The sequence below is a fragment of the Lytechinus pictus genome, chromosome 9, assembly GCF_037042905.1.
Source record: "Lytechinus pictus isolate F3 Inbred chromosome 9, Lp3.0, whole genome shotgun sequence".
NCBI lineage: Eukaryota > Metazoa > Echinodermata > Echinoidea > Temnopleuroida > Toxopneustidae > Lytechinus > Lytechinus pictus.
This window is the reverse complement of record NC_087253.1, coordinates 3,959,057-3,985,646: the sequence shown is the minus strand read 5'-3', so window position 1 is coordinate 3,985,646 and position 26,590 is coordinate 3,959,057. Positions and strand designations below refer to the sequence as shown.

Genomic DNA, 26,590 nt, shown 5'->3' with positions numbered 1-26,590 from the left:
TTCATTGATTTTTTTTATCAGTGTTTATGGAGGCTTGTCCGCACCATGCCCAACATCATCAACGAGCTCAACATCGATCGTATTCTGTTGGATCTTCATCAGTTCCTCAAAGCGTTCCCGTCGTCCGTCTGGCGCGATCAGCCTAGCGATACGCCACTCCGTACCGTCAAGACCATCTTACACTCGCTGGCTAAGATACTCGGCCAGAAGGTAAGACTCCCAATGAACAGTTGGAATTCATTTAGCTTAAGTTTATTTTCTTAAAGCCTGTGTCAAGTTGTGATAAAGTCTACTTGTATAATAATGTGAATACTTGTCTTAGAGTCTGTGGAAAAGTTTTGTGAAAGTCTATGTGTATATAATGTGAATGCTTACCATTTAGCATTCTGATCTTACAAAATTAAGTTAAATGAAACTTGTTTGATTTCTCTCTTTACATTCAAATCTACCTTTGTTGGGATGGACTCGCACATAAAAGTCATCACTTTTTCTGATAGCCATAACTTTCTATGTGCCCGATGCTGCTGCTATAGTCTGCACAATGTCAATTTATTTCTATTTTTTTAATAGTTAAAGGTCAAGTCCACCCCAAAACACAGTTGATTTAATAAATAGAGAAAAATCACACATGAATAAAGCTGAAAACTTCATCAAAATTGGATGTAAAATAAGAAAATTATAACATTTGAAAGTTTCGCTCATTTTTTGCAAAAAAGTTCTATGCTCAACTCAGTGATATGCAAATGAGAGTCGATGATGTCACTCACTATTTCTTTTGTTTTTTATTGTTTGAATTATACAATATTTCAATTTTTACGAATTTGACAATTAGGACCTCCTTGTCTGAACCACAAAATATTAAAATAATGGAATTCCACGTGTTCAGGAAGGAATGAAACTTCGTTTCACATGACAATGAGGCGAAAATCAAAATATTTCATATTTCATATAATAAAATACAAAATAAACAGTGAGTGGGTGATGTCATCGGTCCCCTCATTTGCATATCGAACAGGATGTACATATAACTGTTTTGTGAAATTAAGCGAAATCTTAAAATGTTACAACTTTCTTATTTTACATCCAATTTTGATGACATTTTTAGTGTTATGCTTGTTTGAATTTTCTCTTTCTATTCAAATCAGCTTTTTGTTGGGGTGGACTTTTTTAATGACTTATTTTGTCTAAAACTTTCAGGTATTGATTAAGGTCACTGTAAATCTTATGACTGGTTTATAATTTGATTTTTAACAAATTCCGTTTTTAAATATTATCTGAAAATATTAATGAATAGAAACTTTTAATTGAGGTTAATATTGACTGTAAAAATAGTAATGAACTTTTGGATAATTGCAAACAAGTATTGGAGTACAGGCCAAATTGGTTTTAAATCATAGCCAATCGTACGATGATTATGATGATATTACGATGATAAATTGAATTTGCTTTTATTCTTATAAGGAGAAGAGCATACAATCATGAAATTGAATATAAGTATTCATACAATGATTTAGAACTTTGCACAGGAAGAGGTTCCATGTCTCAATAGTCATAAAAAAAGTTAAAGTATTTTATTCCAAAATCAAGTTGCAGACCAATCATAAGGTGTGCTGTGGCCTTATTGCACAAGAAAAGAATATCGTATACCTCCCATTCAGTCCTAAGCAAATTTTTTACTTTCTTGTTAATTTACCCTTTTAGGTTCTGAACCACCTAACATTGATTCCCGATACTAAAGATTCCGAAGTGGAATCTTATCTCAAGAAGGTTCTTCGTAGCAGCTCTAGCAGCGTTAGCAGTTCAACAAGCAACGATCATATCAACGGGTCAGCTCCTGATATTGTCAGAATGCATTCCGATGTAAGTTTTTTAAAAATATAATTATAAAAGTCTCAGAGAGAAGAGAATGAAAATGTTGAAAATCAGTGCACAATGCCTTAAATTTCAACATTTCCAGGCCAAGGCTGATTTATTTGATGTGACACATATCTTTATATTGTAGCATCAATGGGGGAGGGGGGGGGGGAAGAAGATATAAAATTATAAGATTTTATTTTTAGTGTACATTTCAATATTGTAGCATCAATGGGTGGGTGGGGGATATCAAATTACTACTATAAATTAGTTTTAGTGCACATTTCTTTATTGTAGCATCAATTGGTCGGGGGGGGGGTGATATCAAATTATAACATTATTTTTTTTAGTGGACATTACAATACTGTAGCATCAATGGGTGGGGGAGGCATAAAATTATAAAATTATTTTGGAATGTTATCTAACATTCATGTTAGAAAATTGTAACTGGTAACCTTTTTTCAGCCGTTAATTCGCTATGAAAATCTGTAATGAACATTCAATGATATTTTGTTATTGATGCAGCAGTTTGACTGAATTACAATGAAATGACTACAGCTTGAGGAAGAATTAGTAGACCATACCATATGGAAGGAAGCTTAGTAGGAAAAGGTGTAATAATATTTTACCTAAACTGTATGTGGTAATTCAATGCTACTGACGTCCTTTTTGCACAGAAAAATGTGAAGCAGTCACCCCGCAGAGCTGTCCCTGGGAGGACAAACGACCTTCTTGCACACATCTTCCAGAAGATTGGATCCAATGAAAATACAAGGGAGGTAGGTCCACCTGTCTGCTTGCGATACGGGGCCCCGTCACATAGGCCCGAATTCACAAAGGTGGTTTTAAAAACCCACGGTTGAGCCCATGGTTTATGCAGATTTCCTGTATAAATTACGCTTAATTCAGCGCGTATCTGGTGCGTGTATAAAAAATGTCAAATTCTGATGCGCGCTTTTGTCACAGTGCGCCAAATTGACGCCTGTTACCATGGTTAGATACGCTATTTTATTCATGAGTCCACTGTTTGAAGACTGTGACAAAAGCGCGCATCAGAATTGGACATTTTTTATACACGCACCAGATACGCGCTGAAATAAGCGTAATTTATACAGGAAATCTGCATAAACCATGGACTCAACCGTTGGTTTTCAAAACCACCTTTGTGAATTTGGGCCATAGAGCTTGGTAATTGATTGTGTAACCAATTTCTATCATTGATTGTACTGATTATTATGTATGATCAATCGTGAAAAATCAGCTCAATCAGTAAACCTTGTGTTCTGTTCATTTCCTCTTAATTTCCTGACAAATTTCTTTTAAATCGACTTGATCACTCATGCAGAGTGGATTTAGAGTGACATAAGTTTGATTTCTTCTTCTTTTCCCCCTCCTTCTCCTTCTCCTTCCTCTCATCCTCGTTCTCCTTCTTCTCCTTCCTCTCTTCCTCCTCCTCCTTCTCCTTCTTTCTCTCCTCCTTCTCCTTCTTTCTCTCCTCCTTCTCCTCCTTCCTCCTCTTTCTCCTCCTTCCTCTCTTCCTCCTTCTTTCTCTCCTCCTTCTCCTCCTTCCTCCTCTTTCTCCTCCTTCCTCTCTTCCTCCTTCTTTCTCTCCTCCTCCTCCTTCTTCCTCCTCCTCCTCCTTCTTCCTCTCCTCCTCCTTCTCCTTCCTCTCCTTCCTCTCCTTCTCGTCCTCCTTCTTCTTATTATTATGATGCCATGGGCCCTGGTAACACAAACTATTATTGTGTATTAAAAGTTTGAAAGGATTGCCTAATAAATGTACAAAAATTATTTACCTGTATGATCAGGCCTACACTTCTAGAAACAACAATATTAAAGTATCATTTTTGATGAGAATTAATGCAAATTATTATGGCTGTGGTATAAGTTTTTTTTTTCTTTTTTATTAATTTCTATTTTAATTCTGATACATTAACCTTAAAGGGAAAAATGTAGCATTGAATGCTAATCTTGTCATCTTGAATAATAAAAATGATAAAACATGATGACATATGACCTCAAACAATCCATTCTCCAGGGTTTGGCCGAGTTGTATGACTTCAAGCTGAAATACCCCGAGGTCGACATCGATCCGTTCCTCAAGAAGACGTCACAATATTTCCAAACCTACATCACTCATGGTCTTCAGAACATCGCCAAGGAGAGAGGAGACAAGAACTTCCATACCACCAACGTCATGGTCAAAGATAGCCAACATGAAAATAAATCAGGTAAGATTGGTTCCATGACATTTGCTCTGGCGACAATTGCTCCGATGGAAAATCTACACGTTAAGCCAAACGTAAAATCCACCCTTGCAAATTAAAATAAAACCTAATCGTAATCTCCACATTATTCTGATCCAAAAACTCTATTACAATCCGAACTCTAACCCTATGCTCTCTGAGATATTAAAGAGAAATGCCAGTAGTTGCAGTAAACACTGATTTCATGAGAAAGTCTGTAAACCAGGCTTGTATATCATCGAGGATCTAGATCTGGTACAGTTACATAAACTGAACTTTGTGAAATCTTGAAATCTATGCTGAAAAATGTTCACACTGAAGATCACCAACACAGATAAGCGCACGTGGGACAGTGTATTATTGCCTTGAATGTCGGCCCGACGCTTGACCCGAATCCTGTGCTTATTTGCTGATTTCTCAGCAATTACACAATTTCTTCCAGAATTCTTTGGCACATATGTTTTATTTATACAAACAGACACTTTGGTGGTCATTTCATTGGATTCTGTTCGAACTCATTTTGATATCGTCACCACAACTGGCATTTACCTTTAAGACCGTAGCAAACTTCGCAGGAGTAAATGTCGTGCCACCGTAAGATCAAGTCCAATATTCAAGGATACCGGAGGAGTGTTTCATTTTGGATTTTTTTTATCTGACAGGTCTTATTTTATCTGACAGTTCAAGGGAATCCAGCCATGGTCATAAAATGTTGTGTTGGAAAGGAGAAAAATAATAAAACAGAATGGTGAAAGTTTGAAAGAAATCCGACAAGCAATAAGAAAGTTGTGGCTGCTTTAAAATTGAAATACCTAAGAATATGTAGATTTCAAATTGGCAACTGAGTAGGTAAAATATGACATGGGGCAAGGACAACTTTCTCATAGGCCATGCACTTAATAAATAGGGATTTGTGTTTTTCTCCTATTAAAGTACCCATTCCCCTGGGGCAGTAATCTAAATATAACCCAGGTAGTATGTTGTTTTATGTCCTCATGACAGAAAAATCTAATGAAGTAAAACTTTTGAGAAAAAAAATGGCATTTTAGCCGTTATATGTATTGGAGTACATAGAAGAGTAGCCCTTGCCTCACATCACTATGACATCACATATGCGGCCAATTTGAAGTCTCCATGGGTAAAGTGATTACCAATATTTACAACTTTTAGCAATTCGTAACTTTCCTATTGTTTGTCCGATATTGTTCAAACTTTCACCTATCAACTTGTCTGATTTTTCTACTTCCTCTTAATCAAAGTTTTTATTTGGGTTGGATTCAACCTCAATACCATAGGAATAATGCTTCTCAATCAGAATCGAGGAAAGACGTCAGGGGCCCGTTTCATAAAACTTGTTGCAATAACAAATTTGTGCCAACAGTTAAAAGCTACAGAAATCCTCCAATCTGATTGGCTGATTGAAAACTCATTATAGAAACCGTTCAGTCGTTATTATAACAAGTCTTTCTGAAACGGGCCCCTGCATTTTCAGCAAGCAATGATTTCATGATAATGTCTTTAAAGGAGAATGAAACTCTTGGAGCAAGTTAGCTTTTGTGAAAGCAGAAAAATCAAAGAATGAGATCAACAAAAGTTTGAGTAAAATAGGACTAGCAATAGAAGAGTTATGAGCATTTGAATGTCGAGATCACTAATGCTATGGAGATCCTCCCATTGGCAATGCGACCAAGATCTATGATGTCACAGATGAACAACTCTCCCCTTTTGGACACTGAAAATATACCCCAAAACATCTCTTTTTGCTCATTCTAATCATATGACAAACGATTCATCAATGATATAATGTTGTGAAACCTCTGTACTAGTCCTCTCATAAAGAGAACACCTCACCTTGTTATAGACTCTCTAAAAGTGAGAATATAAGTGAAATAAGTACTAAAGTAATGAGGGAGTTGTACGTGTGTGACGTCACAGATCTTGGTCGCATTGCCAATGGGAGGATCTACATGGCATTAGTGATCTCAATATTCAAATGCTCATAACTTTCTTATTATTCATTCAATCTTCCTCAAACTTTCAACAATATGTTTCTTTGATTTTTTTCTTTGATATGGATTCAGCTGGTTTCAAGGGTTTCATTCTCCTTTAAATTCAAGGTTGATCGTCACCATAACAACATTTATTTATGATTCATGTTTTCCGCTGTGCTATTTAACTAACTTAATTGCTATCGTTTGTTTCCATTCTGTTGCAATTGGGACAGAAGGCATTTGCCCCAGTTATTTACCGCAGGTATTTAGTTAACTTTTCCTGTCGCTGCCATTCTAGGGGCCACTGTCATTCATTTGCAGGAAGACATGCAATCAAATGCAGGTCCAAACGTATCTTGATTTTCAGTCAACGGAATTTCATAGTTTATAAAAGTTCAAATCTTCATAATAGAATCTCTTCTTTGTTTTATCAGAGCAAATCATGATGTCAAATCCACGACCCGTTGGCGATGGCACGGAAGGTGAGGCGATGAACGATCCGTTAGGACGTATCAAGATCTTACGCGCCCGCTGTGGTTTGGAGAACGCTCAAGAAGGGGTGATCGATAATGTCCCTAAGACTGCTCCCCAAGCGAAGCAGGAGATTCCCGCTCCTCAGTCGGAATCATCTAATAAAGAACCTCTGGTAAGTTGATGCACATTAGTTTATATTTACTTGTACGCTTTTTACACTAGCAAACATTTCCTTAACCCCGTACTATAGGTGGGGCCAAATTTGCGGTGTAACGAGTAATACTGCCAAACTTTGGCAAAAGGAAGCAAGTTACACATCAGCCAAATTTGAGTTATTGTTGTTTTTGAAACACCCTTTGTATGTTGCACGTTCAGGCAAAATTTGGGGAAGAAATTATCGTTCTACGGAAAGATATTTAAGAAAATATGCTGTTAAATTGCATTGACGCCTACATGTATGTAAATGACGAACACACATTGCTCATTTATGACAAATTATACTTTTGTAACTTGCTTCCATTTGCCGAAGTACGGCAGAATAGTCCAGGGTTAAGATCGCTACTAGTGTGTAAAAAGAAACCCAGGCCAAGTCAAGGACAGTGCCCGATGTATAACCCTTGGGGCAACGGAGCCAGCGCTGTTGTCCAATCAGAGATAAGCGCTCATGAATGGCTACCGCACGTCAGGGATTACTAGTTTATGTTTTAGATAAGCAAGTATTTCCCTTGCCGGGGTTAGGCAGAAAATTTGTTGTGTGTGAAAAGGAAAAATATTTAGTACGGGGTTATTGATAGTACAAGGTTAGCGGTAGTACAGGGTTAAGAAAATCCAGTGTAAAAAGCATATTGGTGTACAAGTAGTTAGTCTATTTCTCAGAGAGTCTAATTATACCACATGGGCTTAACCCAAATGGCCCTTAATTTGATGTCCAGTTTAACTCATGCCATGGTCTACCTATGTCCTAAAATTATGGGATGCTGAAAAAGTCAAAAAATTTTGTTTACAGTGTATGTTCCATATGTTTACCACGTCTTTCCCTCATGCAGTAACGGTGAAACTAACTTCTTTCATCATCATTCCTAGACAGTTGTTATGTATTTAGCATGACCTGTGCTCACAAACTGAACCTCCACTGTTTGTGATTAGTGGCGCAATTGGCTTTCCATAGTTCACCATGATGTTGGTCGAGAGTTTAAATAAAACCTGAGTTTAGAATATGAGCCTATAGCTTTTTACCAGAACCAAATATTTTGAGCTCACCAAAAATTTTTGATATCCATCATTAACTGAAAAAAGCCATTTCAGATCTTATCCCCGGATAAATATAAATGAATTGAGCACCAGTTATGCTGATAAATTGAACCTTTACTGTTAGAGATTCATTTCACAATTGGCTTTCCATACTTAAACCACAACTTGAAATAAACAAGAGTTTAGATTAAATCTGAGTTCAGAATACGGGCCATTCAGTGGTTTTTCTTACAGCATTAGTTTACCTAACATTAGGTTATCTTAGATCATGCTTCTATGCAGTGCCTTCTTATGCACAAAGTACTAACCATTTTAATCCTCGAATGAAAAGTTGTCCAAACATGTAATTTATAGTGAAATAAGAAAAGGATAATATGAGTATACAATCAATGTTGATTAATTATTTGTCTTTGTGGCGAATATTAAGGAGGTAAGATAAAATCTAGTATTCCATTAAAGCGGAAGTTTACCGTGTCAAAAAGTTTATTGTAGAAAAAAAACATGAAAACTAATGACAAAATATTGGTGAAGGTTTGAAGAAATTTCCTCAAAGATTTAAAAAGTGATTAGAATTTAGGATTTTAATTTTCATTTGTGATGTCACATCCGAGCAGCTTCACATCTATCTTAAATTAAGAAAAGAAATCAATGAAATGTCATTTTATTAAAGGTCAAGTACACCCCAGAAAATTGTTGATTTGCATCGATAGAGAAAAATCAAACAAATATAACGCTGCAAATTTCATCAAAATCGGATGTAAAATAGGAAAGTTATGACATTTTTAAGTTTCGCTTATTTTTCATTTTATAAAACAGTTAAATGCACAACTCAGCAATATGCAAATGAGAGAGTCAATGATGTCCATCACTCACTATTTCTTTTGTTTTTTTATTGTTTGAATAATACAATATTTCAAGTTTTACAGATTTTAACAAAAAACTGTTAAAATAATGGTAATTCCACATGCTCAGGGAGAAAAAACTTTGTTTCACTTAAAAAGGAGGAAAAAATTAGAATATTTCATATTTCATATAATAAAATACAAAAGAAATAGTGAGTGGATGATGTCATCAGTCTCCTCATTTGCATACCAATCAGGATGTGCATATAACTGTTTTGTGAAATTATAAAGTGAAACTTAAAAATATAATAACTTTCTTGTTTCACATCCAATTTTGATGAAATTTTCAGTGTTATGCTTGTTGGATTGGTCTCTTTTTATTCAAATTAATTTTTTTGTCAGGATGAGCTTCCCCTTTAATTATCAGAATACCACAAGTATATTAAAATGAATCCACAGTTTAGGTTGATTAATTTACATTCAATGGGTGATTTCAAGTCCGATGTTGGCCTTGGTGTTGGTGTTGCAATTTGGATTGCCACACTAACACCAAAAGTTATTCAGAGTTTGTAAAACTGATCCAGATCACATTACTGACATCTCAACAACTAGTGACTGACTTTTCGGTACCATCTTCATTTTATGTTTGGTGTTATAATCGTGTAAAAATTGACCTAACACCAACACCAAAAGGTCAACACTGAACTTGAAATCACCCAATGAGGCTGGCTTTAGTTTTAGCTTCATCCCACCAACTCCCAATACCCATGATTCCATTTATACTCATATCATTCATACTATCCCATCATGCAAATCATAGCGAGCAGGAAGTGGGCATCATTTTGTTCCAGAGAGGGTAAGAGTGTTTGCTTGATTCATTGCATGCTTGTTTGTTGTACGTGTAACTCTTTGTCTGCTAATCATAATCTGAGATCAGGATACAAAAAGCGAATAGGCCTGAGGTCGATGATGCCAGATTTCGCACAAGGTGAAAGAAAGATGCTCTATTCAAAGAGGCGTAGCTGAGTTGAATAGAGTGTCTCTTTCACCAAATACAAAATGTCGCACCATTGCAAAAATAAGAATATTCGCTATTCGTGTTGTACAACGCCTCAGAAGTTACTGAAAGTACGAACAATAATAGATTTTTCATATATGTTAATCTATGAAAATGAGAAAGAATTTTTGAAAGCGAAAAGCAAATCCTACAAACGGGCATCCAACGCATCTGATCTGAAGCAGCAATTCGCATTTAGCCAGTAAGACCTACGCACATTGCATCTGCATTTACTATTAAAAGCGCAATGCATGGAGTCATAATTTCTATTGTGTCGTTACATTGTTCCTGACTGTGCAATGGTACATTATGGACGGTACGTGTGCAACGGTACAAATGTTTGACATTCAGCCTCCCGTTTGCTTGCGTACAACACTGAAGCTAGTAGGCGTTGTACAATTTGAAATGTATGTCCCTGTTGGTATGATTTGGGCCGGGTATTGAACCCACGACCTCCCATTCAGAGAGGCAGATGCTCTACCACCGAGCCACTATGCAATGTACTTTGGTCTAATTTCTTAATCTTATTCCGTCTTTCACAGTGATGCCCAAAACCCAAAACCAACAAATTCACCCCAAAAAGCATCTTGATATTTTGTCTGATTGTCACATACTTTTAATATATTTTTATTTGAATATACATATAGATGTTTGCCTGTCTACAGAATATTTTTTTATACATTTTTACCTTGATATTTGCTGTTGTATGATTCTATTCAATATGGTTATGTGATGTTCTTTTGTCATGTTTAGTCCGATCGCATGGTATTGTGATGGTATTGACATTATGACAATGCTGAAATGAACTACATATATATTTCCCAGGTGAAACCCTAATGAGAAGGGAGGGGGGGGGGGGAGAGCTCCCCTCTATATTTTTTCGTAAAAAATGCGAAAAGCTTACGCTGTTCCAGGACTTTTTCTTTTAAGTTTCTGTAACTTTTGAGACCAAATTTTGGGACCCTTGGTACATGTCTGTGGTTCTGACATTATGCAACATTTTGTAAGTGTATGTCAAGACCCAAATTGCTCAAGATTGCTTGGGGCAATTTCGCCTCCAGAATGCTCAAACAAGCCCTGGAAAATCTCAATTTACTGCAATGTTAAAGATTATTCAATGTTGCATATAAAGGCAGTAAGTAGGATTCCCTGAAAAAACTAAGCCTCCTTCCCACAGAGAGATATTTTCATAAATCAGACGAAACATGACGAGCCCTGTGATTAATGTGATGTAAATATTCCCTTTTCTGTCCTAGTGTCATTTGTTATGGTCGTCATCTTTTTCTCTTTCAATGATTTTCAATTGATGATTTGATTTAACCGACATAGTCTTGTCTTGTCTGATCATGTGTATTGTATTGGAATGGTTTGGTGTAACTTGTGTTGTGATTACATTGTCATTCAAAGTAATTTTGTTTGAGATCTTGTGAGTGCTTCTTCTAACCGTTTGTCAACAGAAAAGAGCAATTCCACAAAATAATTAACCTTTTTCTACCTCCGACCCACATTTCACAAAATGATAAACCTTTTTCTACGTTTGACCCAAATTTAATGTCATGAACTGCTCAAGCTATTATTATTTGAGAGCATTTCAACTCTTAACAGAGACAACTCATTCTAGGAAGGTACCATATGTAGTGGGTTGAACATGGAATTTCCCAGAACCGAAATGTAATTTTGGCCAAAACTTATTGAGGGATTTGGGTAGGTTGTCATGATACTGAATTTTTGAAATGCATGGTTCATCATATACAGTGCAGAGTTGGTAAGAATGCAATTGAAATTTTGTCATTGTCTTGAAAATGTTGTTACAGAACCTGTATAGTTATTGTGGCTCAGTGGATAAGTCTCTTGACTTTGAACCACATGGTACGTTGTTCAAATCCCTCCGCTGCACTCGCACCCTTTGGAAGGGGGTTTAACTACAATTGCCACTCTCGACCCAGGTGTAGAAAGTGGTTACCTGGTAGGATTCCTTAATTGATTGAGCGTCTGATCAGGGTAACCTTGCTAAAGACGTAGTAATAGTATGCAGTGCTGTTGAATCATTGTTTTCAATGCTATATAAATGTGGTACCTATTATTTTCATTTGATTATTTGATTATTTTCGTTTTTTTTTCAACTTCAGATCTCGTTAGGAAGCAGTTCGTCCAACCTTCCTGCTACCGCTCCTCAGCTGGCTCCTCTGCCGGACGTCGATGATATCAAGAAAAGATTGGAAAAGATCAAGAATTCCTGCAAGTAAAACTCTTCTAGGAACTAGCTTCTAAACCTTGTACACCGAAAGCATTCAAGGACTAGACGCAATGGACAATACATACACATGATATTGATGATGGTGATGATTATTTGGTTGATGGACGGCTTCTCAATGTTACGGAAAGCATTTCCATGAACAACAGCTAAATATTGCAACTTAGACATTCAAGGACTTGTGTCTATGAACGGCTACGGAACCAATTACGCTCTGATAGAATCAATTAGATATACCTAGGAGCAGCATCTGATCCTTGTACTTTTGAGGAAGTAAAGAAGTAAAACTCACCTACATGTAGGAACAGCTTCGTAGCCTTGTAGACTTGAGAGAGGTACAAGGACTTGCAGCTAGGGACAGCTTCTGAACTAATTTTGCTTTGATAGAATCATTAAATCTATCAGCGGCATGTGATCCCTGTGGATTTCAGAGTCGATCGTTTCCTGCAACGAAATCATTTCCTTGGGCAGCTTTCAAACCTTGTTGACTTGAGCAATTCAAGAACCTACAGCTATGGATGGCTTCTGAACCAATTTGACCTTGAGAGAATTAATAATTCATATCTATCGGCAGCATAGGATCCTTGTAGATTCTAGAGTCAAAGAATTGCTGCAAGGAAGTCATTTCTATGAACAGATGCTAAACCTTGCAGATGGGAGATAATTCAGAATTCAGACGCATGAACATTTCCAAACTTTCAAGACTGTAATAGAATCACTATAAGTGTTATATCAGATTCATGCACCTTTATAATTGATGTTAATATACAATAGACAATAATACACTTTCTTTCATAATAATATCTCCTTGAAATCAATATGTGTATTGCTACTAAACTGGAGAAGATCTGTTACTAAACACAAACAGAAGTAACTGCCTGTAAGCCAGGCAACAGATGCCCCTTTTTGATCGAAAAATATGGTTCAAGTCTTTCTCATTTTTTTTTTTACCCTGAGCTTCCTTTCAATATTTTTTCTTTGTTTTTGTTTGTTTTGGGAAGTATAGCTCCATGTCTAGTTTATGCCTTCACGAAGGTTACTGAAAATTCCTCATTGTGCTCTTTGATTTTGTGGTCCCACCTACAGATAATGGTGTCTGTGTTGCATTTGAATATCAGGGGGTAGTTTCACAAACACTGTAGTTGGACTTAAAAAGAAGACATTTTTATTCAAACCTAGAAACAAGCTAAAAATATCAATTTGAGCTTATTAGTCCAACCTGACATTTTGTGGAACTCCCAAGAACGAATTAGAACGCGATAGACTGAAAATGAGCTTGTACATATAGGAGGTAGTTTAGCGACGGCTGCTTCCACTGCTTGCCATTACAAATGGTGTTTATACAAGTGTACATTTTACAATGTAAAAATCTAAGGAGAAACTATACAGTCTAATGTACAGATGTAGTCATGTATATTGTGAATATATATGATGTATAGGAGTGGGGTTGGCTGCATTGTTTGAGTTCATATCCTTTTGTTGTGGTATCCACCAGTATTACTTTTGTATCATCTTCGAAGGATTGACCTCATTTCCCTCATGTTTGTGTTGCTGAACTCAGCTGTCCTTTATCTCCAATTATGTTTTTTATCATACCATGAATGCTAAAAAATGTGTAGATCTCTGCTCTCTCTTTTTTTAATTCTATGATTTTCACAAACCAATGTGATGTGGTTAGCTGTAAAATAAGCTACAGGGATAAGAATTAGTTGGTGAAAATTTCTGGGCTTTTGTAATTAGATCGGTTGTGAGTGATATACTTATAGGAGTAGTTTGTGGAACCGACTGTGCACTCATGATCAATTAATAAGTGTGTGCTAGGAGTGTGTGATAATGGTCAGAATGTATCAAAAGTTTTTGTGGATTGTTTCGCATCTGGGCCCTGTCTTACAAAGAGCTACATGTACAATTGATCCAATCAATCACAACTATTGAAACCCAGCAACGTCAACATCTAAGGTGCATGTTTGTTCAAAATATTTTCTAGATGTGATGTATAATCAATCATACATTCATTGTTTTCTTGAAAATTCAGTGTGCTCCTCTGTGTTCTTACCAAGGACATCATGCAAATTTCCTGGAGAAAAGAATTACGACATTGTTGGATTTCCATATAGGCTACATGTAACTCTTTGTAAGACAGGGCTCTTCTGTATCAATAATATAACAACCAGTGTATGTATTCACTTACTCATCATTAGGGAGCGTTATATTTCACAAACCCAGCCCATGACAAAGAATCTCCCATCCCTTTTATAAAGGCACGTTACAGTCAGTGTTCAGACTGGGAAAATTGACACCATTCGGATGACAAATTTAAAAAATGGGAACGTGAACGGAATGCAATGTATAATAAAACTGTTCATTTATTGGTCAAGAAATGACCAGGATGTGACGCAATATGCTCGTTCCAGGCAATATCATTACTGATTAAAAAATGTAATCCAATAGAATATATTCCATTTTCAGTAAATGTGTGCAATGGGGTGTCTGTCAAAAATTCATTGGAAAATTGACCCCATTCGGATAACAAATTTTTAAAATGGGAACGTGAATGGAATGCAATGTATTAAAACTGTTCATTTATTGGTTGAGAAATTACCCAGGATGTGACGCAATTTGCTCTATCGAGGCAATAACATTACTACTTAAAAAACGTACTCCAATAGATAATACTAGTCCATTTTCAGTAAATGTGTGCAATATGGTCTGTCAGATTTTTTTATTTAAATGTAGAATTTGCCATCAAAATCATCCAGCTAATCGAAATTGGCTATATTACCAATAACTCTTGTCAAATTATTTTCCATTATATAAGATTTTGGGCCCGTTGCATAAAAGTTACCATTACTTTACTATTCAATAGTAACTTCCTTGAAATTCTTTGATTGACTGTTTAGCATCCTTACCATGGTAGTTACCATTGGATGATAAAGTAACCATAATAAAGTAGGAATTTTTAAGCAGTTGGGCCCAGAATGATTTATCTTTAATTCAAAGGTCAGTTAAATAATATTTTAGAACAAGAAGGACTTGTGTTTTAGGATTTTAGTTAATCACTTCATACTCCCAGCAGAAAACATAGATTTTCTCACTATGTTCAGAACTTCAGATGTAAATTTTCTGTGCTGATTTATTTGTAATTATATCTCTTATTCAAAGGGTTTATCTTTTCTATGCAAAACATTGATTGATTTCAACCATGATAGAGTATGAATAGATTATATGAGATTGTTGTAGCCTCCTATATTTTTCAGAAAAAAAAATTTGAGTAAAAATGGGCTGCTTATTCAAATTCAACTTGGAATAGAAGGTAGGGCAATACAGAGAAAATGGCATATGAGACTAGATGGGTCGTGAGCCACATGGTGTACAATAGACCGACATGTGTTGAAATGTATGGAACTGTGTGATCCTTAGGCAAGGCTATAAGGAAAGACAGATTTCAGTATCAACGGGCTTATTACATTTTTCTGCAAAATATAAATTGTTTTGCACATGAAGATCAAAAGATAATGTCTTGAAAATGATTGAATAATGAAATATTTGTAAAAAGGGGATTATTTTATCTTCTTGTTCCCTAACATTATATGAATATGACTACTGTCTGTAAAGTGTGCACACATATTGTCTGTTACACCTCTGTAGTTCTAATAGTGTGATATCAATTGCTATTGCATGGATGTGTCATGTATTGCAAGATTATAAAAGATGCAAGAGCATGTAATAGTTAAAAATATCACATGTATCTGTACCCTGAGATTTTGAGGAGAGTTCAGAGATTCCCTTTTTTTTAAATGGTGAATTTGAAGCCGTGTTCACATGGTAAACAATGCATTCAGAACTGTACATATGATTATTGATGCATGATTAATATTCAGACACTGCGAACGATATATATTTCCTAATGTGAACATACCCCTTGTACAGGCTTTATTCGTGTTAATACGACCATGTATATTGATGTGAAAGAATGAATGCTTACTACATGTAGATGTATACATTCATCATTATACTTAGCTGTAAAATATAATATGCATGTTTGTGTGTGAAAGAGATGTATCCTTGATAGTAATAATCAGAATTCTTTTCTAATTTTTTTTTTCATACGTCGTGCCAGAGCTTTGATTTCGTTTTCTTTTCAAGATCTCTATATATATCGCTATTTTTGTATCTTTTATTTCCGTTGCCTTTTCACACTTGACCGCTTTCTGCGTAAGAAATGTACAGATATTGGCATGTTTTATAGCATTGCATTAATCTTGTCTCTGATATTATGCATGTATATATCTTGAACTACATTTATCTCGGAATATTTGAATTTATGAGATGATTATTCATGTATACAGCTGATGTTATCGTCTGTTTGATCATATTGAGTTATTTTACAACTCTTTGATATGTGAGGAAACCTCAGACAATATGACAGCCTACATTGAATGTTAAATTCTCTCATTGGATTGATCAATACGGATATGGCCAGTCATTAAATTTCACTCAGATACATGTACCATTTTGATAATTAAATTTTAGAATTTGTGAATTATAGCCAACTCTGCCCAAGTCTAGATTACAGAAATCTGTTTGAATTGGGAGAAATTTGACTTTCAAAAGGGTATATGAGACATTATCTGATGGAAAAAAAATTGCTGGGAATTAGAATATTTCATTTGTGGAAGGTCGACTTAGGCAGAGTTACCTGAAGTTGAGATTCATACCGATGTTGAATTGGGGAGGTTGAAGGGGTATTCACACAAAAAAATCTATCAATTCCAATTTTGCAACATACATGTATATTCCCAATAGATTGCAGTTGATTGAAGTTTTTTTTGCAGCACTCTTTTAACTCATAAATTAAATACACTGATTCTTTAATAATAGGGTTTTGTATCTGTACAGCAATTTACTGGCACTGATAATATTTATATAATTCACCAGGGGGGGCGTTTCATGAAAGGACTTGTCGGACGTTTTATCCGACAAGTCCCATTTTATCCGACAGTTACCATAGTAACAGTACCTCTCAGCCAATCAACATCAGAGAAAGATGTCAGATCTGACAAGTGACAACTTGTCGGATGAAAATGCTGATGAAACACTCCCCAGATGATGATATATCAATAAAATTAATTGATTAATCGATTAAAAGAAATGTTGAGAATTACCGGTTGAATTTGTTGTAACCATTAGTCAATGAGGTAATGGCATACATTTATTGTAAGCTACTGAGGTTGGTATGTCAGGTAAACTTGAGGCAAGCATGTTATTACATGTAAAACTGCTTCATTACCTCAATGTATTTGTAGTCCCACATAGTGATTTTCCTGTCTGTTCCTCGGGCAACAGGGCTTGATTATAAGAGAGTGGTTGATTGAAGGAAAGCTTTTAACTATAAAAGGATATATACATCTGTGTATCAATTTGAGTAAAACCCCCACAGAGTCCATTGATTGATTGAAGCACCCTATATTCGTGAGGTGTGCGTTTAATCAAACTTTATATCATAAGTAAGATATCAACAAATCTAATCATACATGTAGATGTCTGTCATTTACCAGGCAAATCCTGGCATCTGTAGGCAATTTTGCCCAACGCCAAATTTCTTGTGACCACAGGAATGTTTGACTAAGATGTTAACAACACATCAACATATCATTTTTTGCAAATTCTGGCCTGAAATAATGCTTTGACATTTGCGAATATTGGACCTATGGAAGATGAACTTAGGCAGGCAGTTACTTGTATATGGAATACTCAAATTATCTTGAGTACGATTGTAAAATAAATGCCCTGTCACACAAGGCTTTACAATGAATCATACAACTGATTTTTATGATTGATTGCATTGAAAAATGATATGCAATCAGTCGTAAAGTTCAACTTTATGATCGATCCCAAAGCTCTGTGCTACAGGGTTATGATGTACATACAGATATAAAGATTATGTTCGATGATATTTTGTTCTGCTGCTGCTGCAAGATTAATTGTGCGGTGGTATGTCCTTGGCAGCATCAACGTGACAGTAGTGTGTGTATGTGTACATGTACTTGTACAATAAAAATGGTGATACACCAGTCTGTGGTTTTGTGTTTTACATTTGTCCTGTTGGAATAACACATACTTGTACAAAGATTTACTCCGGGGGGAGTCAAATATATTGCTGTACACCTGCGTAACAAAAAAAAAACACGTTTAAATGGGGGTGTTTTTCAGTTTTGGACGCGGGCCGCGTGTGAACTCTTAAAGAGTATCAAAAACACTTATTTAAAAAAAAAGGTGGTTTTCAAAGACTGGTCAATGGTCAATTGTGTGGTCACAAAGATTTAGTTTGTCAAGATTATAATTACCCCGGGACTATCAGCGTTGAGCAGTTGGTGGACAATTTGACCGCAAATAACCTCGTTCACAAGACTTTAAAAGATTGAAATGCAGCAAATAGTGTTATAAATCAGTATTTTATTCCACTCCTGATAATATATACTTCGTCATTGTATCAAAACAATACAAATTTCAAATGGAATGTATACAATACAAACACATTGCATGATGATATCGATGATGACTATTATTTGATTGATGGTGATGATGTTGATTATAATTGTGATGATGGTGATTGTGATGATGGTGATCAACATTAATATCATTAAGTTAACATTACTTAATTACTTCATTATTGCATTCAAGCTGATCAGACATAATCATGATAATCATTCAGATATCTCATCCACATTTGCCCAGCGTTGTGGCCCAGTGGATTAGTCTCCGGACTTTACAACAGAGGGTCGTGTGTTCAAATCCCAGCCATGGCGTAGTTTCCTTCGGCAAGAAATTTATCCACATTGTGCTGCACTCAACCCAGGTGAGGTAAATGGGTACCTGGCAGGAATTTATTCCTTGAAATGCCGAGCGCTGGAAAGGCTGCTTGAGCTACAGCTGGGGTAATAATATCCAAGTCCTTTGGAAGCGCATAGAGACGTTATTCATAATGTGTTATGACCTATACAAGAACTGACTATTATTATTAAAGGAGAATGAAACCCTTGAAACCAGCTGAATCCATATCAAAGAGAAAAATCAAAGAAACATATTGTTGAAAGTTTGAGGAAGATTGAATGAATAATAAGAAAGTTATGAGAATTTGAATATTGAGATCACTAATGCCATGTAGATCCTCCCATTGGCAATGCGACCAAGATCTGTGATGTCACACACGTACAACTCCCTCATTCCTTTAGTACTTATTTCACTTATATTCTCACTTTTATAGAGTCTATCACAAGGTGTGGTGTTCTCTTTATGAGAGGACAAGTACAGAGGTTTTACAACATTATATCATTGATGAATCGTTTGTCATATGATTCGAATGAGCAAAAAGAGATATTTTGGGGTATATTTTCAGTGTCCAAAAGGGGAGAGTTGTTCATCTGTGACATCATAGATCTTGGTCGCATTGCCAACGGGAGGATCTCCATAGCATTAGTGATCTCGACATTCAAATGCTCATAACTCTTCTATTGCTAGTCCTATTTTACTCGAACTTTTGTTGATCTTATTCTTTGATTTTTCTGCTTTCACAAAAGCTAACTTGCTCCAAGAGTTTCATTCTCCTTTAATTAAATTGAATGACTGATTGAATCAGACCACTATGAATTCACGTATGCACATAAACAATTGGCAGCAGTACAACTCACTCCATGATCAGCTGAAGATAATTAAAAAACAATATAAAACAAATGATGCACAGATGTGAGTGCATCTGTAGGTACATGTAACTATGGAAGTGGTAAACCCAAGAGGCGCAGCCGAGCGAGTTTAGACTAGTTTCCATAGTTAATGCATGCTCACTAGTCTTACCGATGCACAACAAACCTGTGCATAATTTGCTTTATAGAATGGTGGAATTTTTTGGTAAAAAAAAAAAAAAACATTTTTTAAAACAACCATGCATATTAAGCATTTACCGATACATGGCTGTCTATGCGTCGGTAATTACTTATGCATGATACCATTCTATGAATTTGAATGATAGCATACTTGGAGGGATATACAGTGCGTCCCACAAAAAACGAAACCGAGATTTATCGATGATTTATCATAACTTAATCACAAATACAATAGACAAATGACCTACCATTGTAAAGCTTAGAATCTCCTCTTTCATCTGAAATTACTTAGATTATTTTTCATTCACCCATGGGTGAGCAAAAACAATTTGAAGAGGGGATACCAAAAAGTCATTTGGGGGGCTGTATCTCGGTATCAAATAGAAAACCACATTTTAAAAATGTTCAATATCTACTCTTTAATTTGATACCTCAATTACAGAAAATTATCAAGAAATAACAAAGTTCTGGTTATTTGAAATAAGGCTTGAATTTCAATAATTTCATAAAATTAAGAGGTTCTACAGGCTAGCGTTGAAACTCAATTGACACTCCGCTTTGTTGACGATCAGCCATGCATTAAATCTTTTGTTAACCATGCGATAGCTTCTGTGGGAAACCGGTGAAAACACGTTTATTTAAAGAAATTATGGAAATACAAGCATTGTTTCGAGGGAACATAACTTTTTTACTTCTTGACCATTTTTTGTGATTAAGGTATCAAATAAAATAGCAGATATTGAACTTTTTAGGCATGTGATTTTCTTTTTGAAATTCAGATACCCCCCGCCAAATTAGTTTTTGGTATCTTTTCTTCAAATTGTTTTTGCTCACTAATGCGTGAATTAATATCAGTAATATCAAATGAAAGAGGAGATTCTAAGCTTTACATTGGTAGGTCACTTGTCTATTGTATTTGTGATTAAGTTATGATAAATCATCGCTAAATCTCGGTTTCGTTTTTTCTGGGACGCACTGTATAATGAACTGAATACTGTACTGCCCATATGACTTCAATGGAATCATGTTTATTCAAATAGTTTTTTATCAATACAAGTCGAACTTCAACGATGGGCACAACAAGTATCTATTTATGGCATGTCATTGTAACAAAATATAATCATAAAAGCAACAACACATATCACAGCCAAATTTGTCGCCTTGCCTGGCAAGAAGGGTGGTGGTAAGATGTGCAGCAATTTTCAATTCCTGTGCTGCTGGCAAAAGAGCACAAGCACAAGCTACAAGAAAAGTATGGTACGCACAAGAGTTAACACACACTTCTCTGTCTGACCAACCGGAATGGCTGGGGGTTGAAGTATGGATATATTCTGGTACCCTTCTGCCAGTTGGACAACAAACCATTTGAAAAGCAGAATAACACAGAATAACCTTTTTTATTTTATGCAAAATAATACTAAATCATTTTTGCTTACAGCTTTTGGTGTCCAAATGAAAAAAAAAAGAATTTCTGAAACGTTAAAGCTCTTAAGAAAAATAAAATCATACAGCTGAAAGAACGTTTGGATAACAATGTGTAATATATTATTTACAATCTTGAATATTCATAATAATAATAAAAATGATAATGTGCTACAACATTTGCTCCTGCGACATTTGCTCCGGTCTTGATACCTCAACGGGCATAGGATTACATTAGAGTTAGGATTGTAATAGAGTCTTTGGTTCACAGTAATGTAAAGATAAGGATTAGGGTTTATTTACTCATGGGCCCGTATTCTGAAGTCAGGTTTAACTTAACCTCAGGTTTTAAAGTTGTGGTTTAAGTATGGGAAGCCAAAAGTATCAAAAGTTTTTATTACGTTGTACGTTTCCTATGTTTACTGTGCTCTTTCCTGATTCATCGATGGTGAAGACAATAATCAATTTATACTTCCTAGACAATTATGAATGATTTGAGAGCCAAACGAGCTGAAATAGTATATCTCTCCTGTTAGTGATTTATGTAACAATTGGCTGACCATACTTAAACCACAACTTAAAACCTAAGTCTAAGTTAAACCCGACTTCAGAATACGGGCCATGGAGTTTAGATTTCATGTTTGGCTTAAAGTGATCATTTCACTTTGTTCTGATTTTAAAAATTCTCCTTTTGGTTCCTGAAAATGGGCTAAACATTAGGCTTATAGTGTAAAAATACCATCCCAAAAGTTTCAAAGTATTATATTTACAGGATCAATTTTAAACCTTGGAGATGTAAACCAAAGTTTGAAATAATTGGGAGTTGGTTTCAATGACTATGTGTATACAGGGAATCTGTGCACCACAACACATTAATTCTAGATGAACACAGCATGACCTACATACAGTGTGTACAAGGTATACACTGAATGTACTGTGCAGCTAATAGTGTGTGTGTATAGGAGATACACACAACAGAAGACAGTCAAAATAGCCAACGGACTTTTTAAATTGGAGAAAACTGGTCATAAGCTGAACCCGTCTACTAGACGGTTCTCAAAATCAGGCTAATAAATTGCTACTTGTATCTAAATTAGAGTTTTTCATCCTATATTGTGGTCTGTTTCAGGGTTTTTGAGGACAAATACAGGCACTCATACGCACGTTTCAACTCAGTTTGAGAATTTTTTAAATCAGCTGGTCACAAAGTTAAACAATCCCTTTAACCTGCAGATTTTCCATAGGAACAATTGTCGCCAGAGCAAATGTAATGGAACCAATAATAATAGTGGCTACTCATTAAGCACATAACCTGTAGGTCCACCTTTCGATGATCATGGCACTCATCAGTTAAATTTCATGATAAATCAAATGGAGGCATTCATATCAATATCATTCTCCTACATACAATACTCATAAAACGAAATATGTGAATAGTTGGACCAAATTATGAGGGTCAACTTTGGGGCAGCATATATTTTTCTTGTTTAAATAATAATAAATAATAATAATAGGCATTTATATAGCGCCATCTATCTAGAAATATTATTTTCAGAGGCGCACAAGAAAAGAAAGAATGAGAGTTCGGATGAGTGTCAAAGTCCCAATAACTATAATACTGTTAAAAAAGATAAGACTTCAGTTTAGATTTGAATGTCTCCATTGCTTAGGCACACATTTCTTGATACCGTAAATACATTATACAGATATCTCATCCACATGTGCCCAGCGTTTCCTCTGACTTTAAAAAACATCATAAAGCACATGCATGTTAGCAATAATTCACGTTGAAAATACCCAAGTAAGATTCAAAGACAATGTCATACAGGGGCCGCGGAACGGTTTTGAAAGTGGGGGGGGGGGGGGGGGCCGACCATGCAATAAAATCATAAATCATATTAATAAATCAGATGGTAATTTTTACGTTTTTGTACATGGTTTTTGAAAAGAAGGCAGGGGCTAAAGCCCCGCAGCCCCCCCCCCCCCCGTTTCCGCGGCCCCTGTAATGTATTCTGACATCGGGTTCAATTAAAACTGGTCTGAAGATGTGGTTTAACTATGGACAGCCAATTGTGACATATCTAACAATGTTTGTATCAGTTCATTTTGACAATTCCATCATTCAAAACTGAATAACAAAATAATAATAGTTTTCTTCACTATTAAGGCACAATGAAAGAGCAGGGTAACAATATAGACAGTATTGTGACATTTTTGGCTTTCCATAATTTAGCACAGTGTTAGACTAGCCTGGACTACAGAATAGAGCCTAAGATGATTAAATCTTGTGGTTTGACCAAAATAATTTGGCAAACAGAGAGCTAGAAGTAATAAAGTACACAAGAAGAACGACTTTAGAAGAAAATGAAAGACATCGTTGTATCCATTATTGTATCCATTGCTAATATTCATATTTTGAGAAAAGTACTAAAGTGACACTTGTAATACAATGTAATACAAACTGTCAAATTGCTGGTTTCCATAAAAGTTTCAAAATGGTGAATTTCTATATAAATTCAACCTTTATTTCTGATACAAAACTTTTGAAAGGTACAGCAATGAAAAAATAGGCCTATTTGTGTCAATTTAAATTGAAAACAACCAATTACACCTACTAGGAAGAACAGTATATCCAGTGTATTCACAGAGTATTTGCTTAGTGGATTATGCGGAGATAGGATTCACATCATTAATATGCCCATATGTATAAATGTGGAGGTTATTTCACACTGGATATGTTTACAGTGAGTGCCCATAGTGTTTTCACATGATAGACTATGTGAATAGGTGATTACGCTCTTTTAAAATGCTAAAAATTAAGAGTGTGAAGAAGGGTTTATAGAGCATTCCACAGTGTAAACACCACTTTGAGCACAGTGTGTTAACACACTCAAATCTTTGACATTTTCAGTGTTTGCAGCGTGTGACTATATCAAGATGTGGTACACCATTAACAATAACATGCCTAAATTTTAGCAGTGTAAAGATAATTTCCCACTGTGGACACAAAGTGTAAGTGCCCACATGCAGTGTGTTCACATAATGGACTATGTGAACATATTATTAACACTGTTAAAATGCTCAAATTGAACAGTATGGAGAAAATTTCACACTGGATGCTTCTACAGTTTGAGTGCCAACAGTGTTTTCACATAATAATGTGATTTAAAATGCTCAAAATGAACAGTGCAAAGGTTTTTCATAGCATTCCACAGTTAACAACACTTTAAACACCTTGTAAATGCACTCCGATCCTTGACACTTTCAGTGTTCACAGTGTGTTCACATAAAGTACTATATGACGATGTGACTTATACTGTTAAAATGATCAACCTGTCTGGACAAAATCTCATACTGTGGTCATCTCTACAGTGTGTCAATAAAATGGAATACATCAGATTATGATTCACATTGTTAACATGTTAAAATTGAACAGTGTGGATGTAATTTCACACTGTGGTCACTTCAAAGGCACGAGGACCTGCAGTGTTTTCACATAATTAACTGTGTGGAGATGTACACTAAAGTTCAAATGCTAAAATTTATCAGTGTGAAGATATTTTCACACTGGACACCTTGACAGTGTGACTCTTCATGGTGTGTTCACACGGTGGAATGTATCAAAATGTGACTTACACTTTTAACATGCTCAAATTTAGCAATTTGGTTTCCACAGTTTTTCCATAATCGACTATGTGAGGATGCAAGTTAGGGCAATTCCATAAAATGATCAACCTTTTTGTACGTCCGACCCCCATTTTTCTCAAGTCTTGCTTCACTTTATAAACCAGTCAGTCCGCAAGCCCCTGTGTTAATGAGCAAATGAGCAAGATTTATCCAAGTCCTCTCGTGGCTGAATTCATGTCCCTGCAAAATCTCGTGAATTGTGAGACTTTCTTTCTCAAAGAATTTAACCACTTTCTCCTTGAGTAATATTGATTATTTTTGTACCATGGGCAAGAGTAAATGTTACCCTTTTATATTGGTCATTTCTTTTGAATGAAATATTTTGATAGATGAGTGAATTTTTTACCTGAAAAGATGCATCAAACAGAATTTTCTTCCTCTGTTTTCACTTGCAAATTGTGCAACATTTTGTGTTTTAGGCACCAACATTATTTATATCATCAGAAAGCTCAAACTCTATACTTTCTTACAATGTCACTCTTGATATGTGGCATCTTTTAGATGGGTCAGCAGCCAGTTATTTCCATCAAGATGCAAGACGAGATTTCTGAAATTTCTGAGTAACATAAAATCCAGAGTTCTGATTGGCTGAATACTGTTTTCAAAACAAACAGGCGCGGGTAATTTGAAGAGATTACCACATGGTGAGTGTGACCTTGCAGAGGCCCAGTGTGGGGAACATTGGAATTTGCGTGGATGTGTGGTCTATGACCAATCAGAGCGCAGTATTCTTGTTTTTGAGCTGCAAAATGTACTTGGCCTATGAAAAGCTGGCTGCTGACCCATCTAAAATACATCTTCTTATAAAAATTATATCATATTAAAGCTTAGATCTTCAGCTTTATCATGATTTAAAAATCATTTGTGCCTAAACAGAAATTAAGTGTGAAAACAACAACTTTTGTTGCATGAAAAAAAAAATTTTGTTTCATGTTTTAGATCAAAAGTTTTTCCTATATTACAATTACATTCTTTTAAAAATCCAAACACATGACCTAAAAGAATGATTCTTCTTCTTTACAAAGATACCAAAAACATGAAATTTGGTCAATATTTAGAGCAGCAATGGCCGAATAAAAAGAGGTGTTTTGGTTCGCACCAAGCTCATTAACTATGCAAAAACCCTCTTGTCATGAATATCACTTGGATAAAAGAAGCTACTTTTTCAGGGCTTGCGGACTGACTGAAACTGACCAAGTCATAAAGTTCCTTTGAGAACATTACGGAATGTCAAAAGAACAAGAAATCAGAGACAGAATGTTTCATGAAGGTCCCACATATCAGGGTTCGGACGTACACATTTTATGGAATTGCCCACTATTAAAATGTAAAAAGGAAGAAGTTTCACATTGTAATCCATACTGTTCAACACATTGTGGAAAACTGTTCTTTCTAGCAGGACAGTTGTGATTAAGGAAGCTCTTCTAGAAAAGGCAAATGGTGAAAGCACGTAATTCTATACATGCATACCAGTAAATCTTACACACATTCACACCTGAAAAAAAAATATGAACATCTTCCCGAGAATTGCACTTTACAAAAAAAAGTTATCACTTGAAACAATTACTTCCAACATCATGCTCCATCATTGCATATTGGCTGCATCTAAACTCACACACAGATGTGCAC

The 26,590-nt window shown here is 35.6% G+C and overlaps 1 protein-coding gene across 11 annotated transcripts in view; it reads left to right on the top strand.

Annotated features, from left to right (window-relative positions):
- LOC129268420 (cytoskeleton-associated protein 5-like) overlaps positions 1 to 18,043 on the top strand; it is a 92,106-nt gene extending 74,063 nt beyond the window's left edge. For 5 of the 11 annotated variants that reach the window (XM_064104511.1, XM_064104507.1, XM_064104505.1 and 2 more), the window contains 7 exons: positions 22 to 210; positions 1,702 to 1,860; positions 2,532 to 2,633; positions 3,893 to 4,085; positions 6,523 to 6,737; positions 9,479 to 9,514; positions 11,845 to 18,043. In XM_064104511.1, the coding sequence (XP_063960581.1) occupies positions 22 to 210; positions 1,702 to 1,860; positions 2,532 to 2,633; positions 3,893 to 4,085; positions 6,523 to 6,737; positions 9,479 to 9,514; positions 11,845 to 11,961 (1,011 nt within the window). In that variant the 3' untranslated portion in view covers positions 11,962 to 18,043. The remainder of the gene's footprint in view (positions 1 to 21; positions 211 to 1,701; positions 1,861 to 2,531; positions 2,634 to 3,892; positions 4,086 to 6,522; positions 6,738 to 9,478; positions 9,515 to 11,844) is intronic. The other 6 variants (XM_064104513.1, XM_064104510.1, XM_064104509.1 and 3 more) reach the window with 3 other exon arrangements.
- The last annotated feature ends 8,547 nt before the right edge of the window (positions 18,044 to 26,590 follow it).